Here is a 10,944-nt window from a genome sequence, read left to right as displayed (position 1 = left end):
GTTCTCCTCCGCTCCGTCCGGAGCCGGGCTGCCGACACTGTGTCTTTTGTGTAGTGCTGCATTGCAGTTTTTAACTGTATAGCCTCACCGAAATGCCCAAAGTGTAACCGCAGTAGTAAGACGTTACAAATGGCTTCATCCACTTTAAGAGTGACTCCGGTGTATCTGCCACAAGAACATTATCGGACTCAAGTGGATTTATAAGCGGCGGATGACTCATTTTTTTTTTTTTTCCGCTATATTTTTCTTTGACATCTTTGTTCCGTCTCAATTGTCAAGAGGTCACAATTATAACATATACAATCATAAAGACGATAGCGGATTTGGCAAAGAAACATGAAGACAATTCTCCACTTGTGAAGTGAGGCTGCGGCGCGGAGCTCCGGACCTCAGGACGTTCCGCCAGCCCCCCCCCCCCCCACACACACCCCCCCGCTGCGTGTGTGACGGTGACCAGACGGACCACAACAAGAGAGGCATCCCCGGAGGAAGGGGAGAAGAGAAGGCGACGAGAAACGCCATCGCGGGGAAGAAGCCACAAGGAAGGAAGAGGAAGAGGTGAGCGGGAGCGCAGCGGAGGTGAAGCGGAGCGATGCGGAGGCTTGGCGCAGTGCACTCCCGGGCCGGGAGCCTCGTGGCTCTGCTGCTGCCGCTGCTGCTGCTGACTCAGCTGCCGGCGGCGGACTGCGCGCTCCGGTACCGCGTCGCGGAGGAGGGGCCCCCTGACGTCAAGATCGGCAACGTGGCCGCCGACCTGGGCCTCACGGCGGGCACGGGCAACGGTGACGTCACCTTCGCCCTGGAGAGCGGCTCCGAGTACTTCAAGATCGACAACGTGACGGGCGAGCTGACCACCGGCGCGCGGCGCATCGACCGGGAGAAGCTCCCGCAGTGTCAGATGATCTTCGACGAGAACGAGTGCTTCCTGGACTTCGAGGTGTCGGTGATCGGCCCCCTGCAGAGCTGGGTGGACCTGTTCGAGGGCCGCGTGGTCATCACGGACATCAACGACAACACGCCGTCCTTCCCGTCGCCGGTGCTCCAGCTGTCGGTGGAGGAGAACCGGCCCATCGGGACGCTGTACCTGCTGCCCACCGCCACCGACCGCGACTTCGGCCGCAACGGGATCGACCGCTACGAGCTGATCCAGGACGGCGGCGGCGGCGGGGCGTCGAGGCGCGCGGCGGCGGCGGGCGGCGGAGGCCCCGTGGCCAGGACGGAGGGGGCCCCCGGGGACCGCAGGACCAGGACCGGGGACGGCGGCGGCGGCGGCGGCGGCGGCGGCGGCGCCGGGGCCCGGAGCAGCGTGTTCGAGCTGCAGGTGGCCGACACGCCCGACGGCGAGAAGCAGCCGCAGCTCATCGTGAAGGGGCCCCTGGACCGCGAGCAGAGGGACTCCTACGAGCTGGTGCTGCGCGTGCGGGACGGCGGCAGCCCGCCGCGCTCCTCGCAGGCGCTGCTGCGCGTCTCCATCACCGACGTCAACGACAACAGCCCGCGCTTCGAGCGCGCCGTGTACGAGGCGGAGATGGCGGAGAACGCCCCGCCCGGCACGCCCGTGCTGCAGGTGCGGGCGTCGGACCGCGACGTGGGCGTCAACGGCCAGGTGGAGTACGTGTTCGGCGCGGCCACCGAGGCCGTGCGGCGGCTGCTGCGGCTGGACGAGGCGTCGGGCTGGCTGAGCGTGCTGCACCGCATCGACCGCGAGGACGTGGCCCAGCTCCGGTTCACGGTGACGGCGCGGGACCGCGGCCAGCCGCCGCGCTCGGACCGCACCTCGGTGGTGCTGGCGGTGCGCGACGAGAACGACAACGTGCCCGCCGTGGAGATCCGCAAGATCGGGCGCATCCCGCTGCGCGACGGCGCGGCCATGGTGCCGGAGAACGTGCTGGTGGACACGCCGGTGGCGCTGGTGCAGGTGTCGGACCGCGACCAGGGCGAGAACGGGGCGGTGACCTGCACCGTGGTGGGCGACGTGCCCTTCACCCTGAAGCCTGCAGGAGAGACGGCCCTGCCCCCGCTGCCTGCCGACGAGGCCTTTGACAGGTAGGTCTGGACCACGTAGTGTCTGTAGTGTCAGGTGGAGACAAGTCCTTCAGCTGGAGACCCTTCTCCCAAACGTCTCCTTGGTTTAAGATGAAACGTGGTGAGAGTTCACAGCAGCTACGACAGGACCATTGAGTGTGTGTGTGTGTGTGTGTTTGTGTTGTTTGTCGTTGATCTTAAAGGAACAAGAAGAAGTTCTTCCTGCACACGTCGGCGCTGCTGGACTACGAGACCACCAAGGAGTACAGCGTGACCATCGTGGCGGTGGACTCGGGCAGCCCCAGCCTGTCCAGCAACAGCTCCCTGACGGTGCGCGTGGTGGACGTCAACGACCACGCCCCCACCTTCGCCCAGAGCGTGGTGGAGGTCCACTTCGGGGAGAACAACGCGCAGGGCGAGCGCGTGGTGACGGTGGTCGCCACGGACGCCGACAGCGGGAAGAACGCCGAGGTGGTGTACTCCCTGGACCCCGCCGCCAACGGCGTGTTCTACATCGACGCCGACAACGGGGACATCCGGGCCACCGGGGCCCTGGACCGGGAGCACCAGGAGCGCTACGAGTTCAGGGTCATCGCCAAGGACAAGGGCACGCCCGCCCTGCAGGGCTCGGCCACCGTGGTGGTCCAGGTCACCGACCGCAACGACAACGCGCCCAAGTTCGTCCAGGAGATCTTCACCTTCTACGTCAAGGAGAACCTCCTGGCCAACAGCCCCGTGGGGATGGTCACCGTGACGGACGCCGACCAGGGGGAGAACGCCCAGCTCAGCCTCTTCGTGGAGATGGACGGCGGCGAGGAGAAGACGCCGCCGGGAGGGGACGGAGACAAGGAGCAGAGGGAGCTGTTCTCCATCGAGAACAACACGGGCACCATCTTCTCCTCCGCCTCCTTCGACCGCGAGCGGCTGTCGGCGTACACCTTCCGCGTGCGCGCGGTGGACGGAGGGGACCCCCGCAAGACGGCCACGGCCACCGTGTCGCTCTTCGTGACGGACGAGAACGACAACGCGCCGCTGGTGGTCTCGCCCACCAACGAGTCGTACACGCTGCTGCCGCCGGCCAGCAGCGCCCGCACCATCGTCAGGACGCTGGCCGCCAGCGACGCCGACGCCGGCCCCAACGCCGAGCTGCGCTTCGCCCTGGTGGGGGGGAACCCCTACCGCCTGTTTGAGATGGGCCAGGCCAGCGGGGTGATCACGCTGGCCGAGCCCCTGGAGCGCCGGCACCGCGGGCTTCACCGTCTGGTGGTGCGGGTCAACGACAGCGGGCTGCCCTCGCTGTGCGCCACGGCGCTGGTGCACGTGTTCATCAACGACAGCCTCACCAACGCCTCCCTGGTGGACGCTCAGGTAACCGCCTCGCTCGTTGTCCTGCTTTCACTCTTTCCTTCTTTTTGTTTTTTCACGTTGGCTTTGTGTGTATCTTATCCTTCTTTCTTTCTTTCACCGTTCATTTAACATTCAACATGATTTGATGATCATCATTTGTAATAACTTTTAATAATCCTTTGTTTTAATGACACCTATCTCAGTGTTTGCACACGGGTAATGGCGTCCGGTGGGATCTATGGCATGTGAAGCATTGCACTAATGCACTTGTGCATAGAATGAGCGAGATGAATGATATCCATATGCTTTGTTAATGAAAAAAATGTTGATTGTTTGAGGAAATGAATGGAATGAAATAGTGCCCCATTTGTCCCACTTAAAGAAGCAGCTTTCTCCACTAAAGGCTATTGGTGACGCAGGCTTCTTTGTTGGATCTTACGGGAAAATGAATGTGTGGTCCCTTAAGTTCTTTTCTTGGTGCATTTATCCAAAAATTCACACATTAGGTGTGTGTGTGGGCGTTTGTGTGTGTAGGTGTTTTTAGGTGTGTGTGTGTGTGTGTTTTGTGGGTTAATGTGTGAGGGTGTGTTGAAAAGGGAAGGCAAAGGACATGAAGTACGAAGTGAGTGCAAAATGAGCAGTGGAGAGAGAGAGGGACACAGTGAACCTGTCCTAGATCTGGTCCTGGATGGAGCTCAACTCAAGCACATAAATGGGTGAGAGTGTGTGTGTATGACGTGGTGTGTTGAAGCCATGGCTGCTCACAAACTGTACACCGTACAGTTAAATGAAGGCAGTAGGTGCGTGCCGTGATGATGGTGTTCTTACAAATCAAACTTCAAAGATCAGACATGAACATCTAAAGTCTGATGGTTGGACAAGCTTGAATCTGTGTGGGTGTGTCACGCTCTCTCGCTTTGAAAGAACCACAGTGTTCACCTGGGAGTGGGGAACTGTTGACACACGTTACAGGGAATGGGTCTTAACTGGAATAAACCCGACTGGTGCAACCACAACAAACCAGACACCGGTCCAATGGTCGGGGCTCAAACTCCTCCATAAAGGTTATATTATGTTTGTTGATTATGCTTTCATGTTTAAGATTTTTCAAAAGAGAAAATACACAAATTACCTCTAGGCCAGAACCAGACCAACCTCTTAAGAGTTAAGAGTTAAGGGGACGTGGTTAAGGGGTCGTCGTGACAACCTCTCTCTGTAAAAGGCACGAGGCCAAGGTGGTGTGCAACGTTTGCAAGACTCTTACCTCACTGCTGGCTCAGCGGATCATGCTGGAAGTCTAATTAATAAGATGGCATCCAAGGCGCACACACCTTTCACATAGCCTGGGGGAGGATGAGCCGAAGCCTCGTGTCCGGACATGTCCTTCACAGACGGCGTCTCAGACGGTACGGGAACAGCACCATACCTTTTTGATCTGGAACGTTAGTCACCAATGTGCTACCAGAGATAATCTTAAATTACACTTGATCGACAACGCATCGCCCCCCCCCCAAACTTAGACACAAAAATAGGTATAAATTAAATAGTTGTACGAGTTAGAATGGTACCGCACCACTCCCTAGTTTGCAGTGTAACAAGATACTCCGACTTGCCGCAGTTGACGTGAAACAACGGGGAGGAACATATCAGAGGCCCCAGAGGATGGTAGCGTGAGCCGTGCAGTGTGTTTGTAGTTAGGAACTTGGTGGGTAATTGAGTAGAAGTTATTCAGGAGAGAATACTTTCCGTCTCATAATGAAGTCAAACGGAGTGGTTGATAAACGGCAGACGTAATTAGGGGAGGAAGGCGTCTGTTCCCGGGGCAGCCCCGCTGCAGAGAGGGGCTGCAGACGTTCCTCTGTGTGACAGAGCCACATGTTGGCTAATTATCAGCAGAATCTGAGACACAAAGGAAGGGAGGCTTTTAGCGTTTTGTGTTTGGACGTTCTTTCCATTTGGGGAAAAAAAAAAAAAAAAAAAACGCGTTCAAAACACGTCGTTGTGTGGATCAAACGCGCTCGTATATTGTAGTACACGCTGCTGTTTGTGTAACAGATGTGTCTCAACAATGCGCCAGTGTTCTTAGAAGGGTATAAATCACGGGCAGAGGCTGGAGACAGGAAGAGGATCTATATCCCCACGGAACACAGGATTGGTCAGGCCCGCAACATCAGACACAATAGGGAGCCGCTCGCGCAAAGCCTGATGCGCTCGCGCTCGCATTGTGCCTTAAACCCATTACCCAGCAACAAAGACGGGCTGCGTCTTAAGCTCAGCTCGATAGTTCTGTCAGGGGGAAGAGAATCAGAAAGAGATCTTGTCTGGGACGTGACGTTGGATCCCTTGGGGGGCACAGAGCAGGACCCTGGGGGGGGGGACAGCTGGACGGGGGGTGGTGTTGTCCCTGCCGGAGCAAAGCTCCACCAGCGGCGGGGGAGAGACCGCTGGGAGCTGAGGATGCTTAAGAGAGACGCGCTCACACTGGGGGGGGGAGGGAGGGAGGGGGGAGGGAGGGGGGGGGGGGGGACACTGTCCAGTGGAACTCACAGCTGCTGTGTGCTCCGGTGAACACGTGGGACCGGGACATGTGGACATACTGCTGGATGTCTCGGTGATACACTGACGATTACACACACGTCACACTGATGTAGCTTGGTCTCACACACACACACACACACACACACACACACACACACACACAACCCAGGCAGGGATGCGCTAAGCCGGATAGATGCCCAACAGAATGAAAATGGGATAAAATACTGCAGTCAGAGGCAGAACAATGCACCAGAGTGCAGGTAGTCTCTGAAGACAACTCACTGCAGTGGAAAAGGAGGCTGGCACTATTACAGAATATAGACGTAATACAGGATAATGGAGGACTGATATGGGAGTCCACTGATAGATGCTGACGATGCAATGAAATATAACACAGGGCTTCATTCATGGCTTTGAGGTGAGAGCCATAAGTGGAAGTTGATAAGGGTGTCACGTGACGTGATAGGATCATCTCATAGACTACCTGTGTGTGAGACACTTTCTACAGTTACGGGCTCAACAAGACGTCTAGGCTCAGTGTAACACACCGCTGCCAAGAAACAAGCCAGAACCAATGTATATGAGGGCGTGTGTGTGTGTGTGTGTGTGTGTGTGTGTGTGTGTGTGTGTGTGTGTGTGTGTGTGTGTGTGTGTGTGTGTGTGTGTGTGTGTGTGTGTGTGTGTGTGTGTGTGTGGGGGGGGCTATGTGTGGGTGGGGGGGGCTACGTGTGAGTGGCAGACAGAAAAAGACACTCAGAGTTACACACACAGAATACTTTTCTAATTGGCTGTATTCTATTGATGAGCTACTCTGATGATTGACCTTATGTCACGTCACTAGTATGTGCCTTATTCTTTTCTGAAAACCAGATTTTATATGCTGTAATTGCTCTGTTTCTCTGTTTGCTGATTTCACAAATTATTATTTTATTAGCATATTGTTGCTCCAAGATGATTGCTTGCTGGCTCTTTTGTTGCGATGTGCCTACATGCACGTGTGTGGGAGTATTGAGTCATCTCCTTATCATATCGGGAACTGTTCTATAGTGTGTGTGTCTGGGCACCGAGCCAATTCTTAATATGCATTAGCATTTTAGATTAATTTCATCACCCATATTGTACACACTCAGTATATTTCAAAGGCACACTTAAACCTCAAAATCACCTTCCAGCTTAACACAACTTTGAACTTTGAATTACGGCTAAAAATGAACGAGTGCAAATGAAAGCATCATCCCAGCACAGGGAGAGGAGGCGAGGAGGTACAGACGTTAACACAGGGCTCCGCCAGCGGCTCCATCGTAACCAGTGGTTACATTCAGAGGCTACTTTCACACCAGTTGCTACAGCAACTATGGTGAATAAAAAAAATGGGAAAATCACGATAATTCAATAATGAAACCTGCGTCCTTCTAGAACACGCACTGACCGAGGCGGTGACTGACAGCTAAACGCAGACGTACACTCTGCTGCTGGGGTCGTTAGACGCAATTTACATCCTATTATCCTGTTATTCTATTTTTCCCAGCAATAATATATATTTATATAATTTGGTGCAGCTTTGAATTCAAATACAGCCAAATTGACCTGTATTAAAGTGTGATAAAAACCTTATCAGCCAGCATCATTCACTGTGTTGGCAGGTTTGTGAAATCCACCCGGTGTAATACTGCATAACACCACGTGTCCTGAATCAACCCAGAGTGCAAAGCCCGTAGCAAACCACGCCGTCATGTACCAGGGCCGTGTTGTTCATGGAGGAGACAGCGGATTGGTGCAGTGGCTCTTCAGTTGACATTCACGTTTACATTGAGCGCATTGAGCTGACGGCAGAGTCACCCATGCAGGGCGACAGCCAGCTCGTTAAGCTTAGGGCTCGTTAGGGTTAGGGCTCGTTAGGGTTAGGGCTCGTTAGGGTTGGGGCTCGTTAGGGTTAGGGCTCGTTAGGGTTAGGGCTCGTTATGGTTAGGGCTCGTTATGGTTGGGTCTCGTTATGGTTGGGTCTCGTTAGGGTTAAGGCTCGTTAGGGTTAGGGCTCGTTAGGGTTAGGGCTCGTTAGGCTTAGGGCTCGTTAGGGTTAGGGCTCGTTATGGTTGGGTCTCGTTAGGGTTAAGGCTCGTTAGGGTTAGGGCTCGTTAGGCTTAGGGCTCGTTAGGGTTAGGGCTCGTTAGGGTTAAGGCTCGTTAGGGTTAGGGCTCGTTAGGGTTGGGCTTGTTAGGGTTAAGGCTCGTTAGGGTTAGGGCTCGTTAGGGTTGGGCGGCTCAAGGACAACGACAATCAGCTAGGATTTGCAGTTGCTAGTCAAACGGCTCTACGTCCGGAGCTAAGCCTACTTTACTGAAGGTGTGTATCATAATTGTGCCCATAAGCAGATTCTGAATCATTTATTGGCTTTTTGAAAGACATAATAACATGAACAGATTTCCATAACAGATATGGACACTGAGTGTGTTCCCCTAAAAGCCTCAAAAGACTCCAGACATCCTCCAGTGTGGCGCCTGTCCATTACAGCTCACCTGACCCCGTCCTCCTGTCCCCCCCCCCAGGTGGCCCGCAGCCTCATGGCCCCGCTGGCCCTGGACATCGCCGGGGACCCCGACAGCGAGCGCGCGCTGGGGAAGCAGCGGCTGAGCGTGGCCATCGGCGTGCTGGCGGGCGCGGCGGCCGTCATCCTGGTCATCCTCCTGGTGGTCACCGCGCGGCAGTGCGGCGCCCAGGGCAAGAACGGCTACGAGGCGGGGAAGAAGGAGCCGGAGGAGGACTTCTTCAGCCCCCAGGGGGCGCCGCCGCAGGCCGGCCGCGGCGGCGGCGGCGGTGGCGGCGGCGGCGGCGGCGGCGGCGGCTCCGACCGGGGCAGGAAGCCGCGCAGGGACAAGCGCAGCGCGGGCCCCGGGGCCCCGGCCGGCGGCAAGGACCGCTCCCTCTACAGCGGCATCGTCACGGTGAACGGCCTGCGTCGCCACGCCAACGAGGACGACGAGGAGGACCTGAGCAGCGCCAGCGAGCGGCTGGCCGCCCGCTACTGCGCCATGGACAGCGACCCGGCCAGCCCCCGCATGGGGGGGGGCCGGCTGCACCAGTCCAGCCCCGACCTGGCCCGCCACTACAAGTCCAGCTCCCCGCTGCCCGCCGTGCACCTGCAGCCCCACTCGCCGCCCGCCGAGGGCAAGAAGCACCAGGCCGTGCAGGAGCTGCCCCCCTCCAACACCTTCGTGGGCAGCGGGGGCAGCGGGGGCAGCGGGGGCAGCGGGGGCAGCGGGGGCAGCGCCGGCTCCAGCAGCAGCAGCAGCGGCGGCAACGCGGATGCCATGTCGCTGGGCTCAGACCAGTGCTCCGAGTACGGCTGCCAGACGGGAAACAAGTACAGCAAACAGGTAGAGCCCTGGGGGGGGGTCCTGCTTCTCACAGGGAGGAGTCTCTCTCTGTCGCTCTCGCTCTCTCTCTCTGTCACTCTCTCTCTCTCTCTCTGTCGCTCTCGCTCTCTCTCTCTCTCTCTCTCTCTCTCTATCTTATCCTTTCCTATCCACATTTCATTGCTGAGATACTGCACGTACCACGTACCACGTACCACGTACCACGTATCATGTACCATGTACTAAACAGGTCTAAACAGCACTTCATCTCAGCCAAAAGGTTGTGAGTGTGTGTGTGTGTGTGTGTGTGTGTGTGTGTGTGATTATGTGTGTGTGTGTGTGTGTGTGTGTGTGTGTGTGTGTGTGTGTGTGTGTTGAGATCCGCCCTGTGGAGTTCAGTTGGTGATTGCAGACGGCCGGTCGGCAGCCAGCTTGTGATTGGTCATTTTCACTTTCACTTTCTGTTTTCACTTGCTGTTGTTTTGAGTTGGATTGTGATTTGAGAAACATTAACTATTAAGTAAGCTTCTCTCTGCCTCTTCTCTGCCTCGAGGGCTGAGAGGTGAGGTGGTAGATAACCTTCATGTCAGTCGTTGCCCCGGGATTAGATTGCGGAGAGCAGCATCGCATGTATGAAGATATCGCAAAAAAAATCTTGTTTGATCTTGTTTCCTTTTCTTCTTAAAAAGTCAACCAGAGTGGACGGCTCACTGAACGTTAATCCTGTCAGTGCCAGCCTGTCTCCGTGATGCATCTGTGTCCTAACGTGTGCCTGCAGCCCCATGTGACCTCAAGTGACTGAAGGGAAGGGATCTGAAATGATTACCCATATCATGTTCACATCGCCCATCAAACAGAAGGCACAAACACACAGAATAATGTGTACGCACACACACAGAAAAAACACAACAATGTTAACAAATGATTATTGGAGGCCACAGAACGAACACACACACACACAGGTCCATGGGGAGTCTTCTCTGGTGATGTCTGAGTGACAGCTGTGTTAACGAGGCTGCGTGCTGCTGGTTGGACAGAAAGCTTAGCATTGTGGTTGCTGCGCTGGGGAAGTGCTGATGTGGCCATTAGAGGAAAGGGGGTTCTTAAGATAATCAATTCATACATAGGCTCCCTAATCCTGCTCTCTCTATCTCTCTCCCTCTCCCTCTCTCTCTCTCTCTCTCTCCATCTTTCTCTCGCACGCACACACGCACGCACCCACCCACACATGCACGCACCCACCCACACACACACACACACACACACACACACACACACACACACACACACACACACACACTCTAGAGGTTAATCCATTACAGAGCCAATCCTCTTAATCTTTCCCAGGGAAAGAAAATGCTTACTGGCAATTCTGTGTTCATGTGCGCGGGGCAAACGTTCAGAAGCACGCTGGCAGAGCGCACGCGCTTACACACGCTGGCAGAGCGCGCTCGCTCATGCACGCGTGCACAGACGCACACACTGGTTCACTTACTGCCAGCCTGATGTATTATTGATCACACGGGGTAATTAACTGCAGAGGAGCTACAGAGTGTGAACCTGACTTCATAATATCCAACGCTTCATCCTTACCTCAGTTTGTGTGTGTGTCTGTGTGTGTGTTTGTGTATGTGTCGAGAACAAATGTGTGTGTGACTATTTAAGTGTGTAACTGTGTCCT

At 55.7% G+C, this 10,944-nt stretch overlaps 1 protein-coding gene across 1 annotated transcript; it reads left to right on the top strand.

The window, feature by feature from the left end:
• Positions 1-592: 592 nt before the first annotated feature.
• Positions 593-10,065, top strand: LOC311372771 (protocadherin-7-like; the record flags this gene model as incomplete). The annotated part of the gene is made up of 6 exons (XM_084489715.1): positions 593-1,170; positions 1,306-2,046; positions 2,229-3,393; positions 8,457-8,702; positions 8,823-9,122; positions 10,042-10,065. The coding sequence occupies 6 exons, from the start codon at positions 593-595 to the stop codon at positions 10,063-10,065; spliced, it is 3,054 nt and encodes a 1,017-aa protein (XP_084345841.1).
• Positions 10,066-10,944: the final 879 nt, after the last annotated feature.

The sequence above is a fragment of the Micromesistius poutassou genome (genome assembly GCF_964030765.1).
Source record: "Micromesistius poutassou genome assembly, contig: SCAFFOLD_6303, whole genome shotgun sequence".
Taxonomy (NCBI): Eukaryota; Metazoa; Chordata; class Actinopteri; order Gadiformes; family Gadidae; genus Micromesistius; species Micromesistius poutassou.
This window is presented reverse-complemented; position numbering and strand designations above follow the sequence as displayed.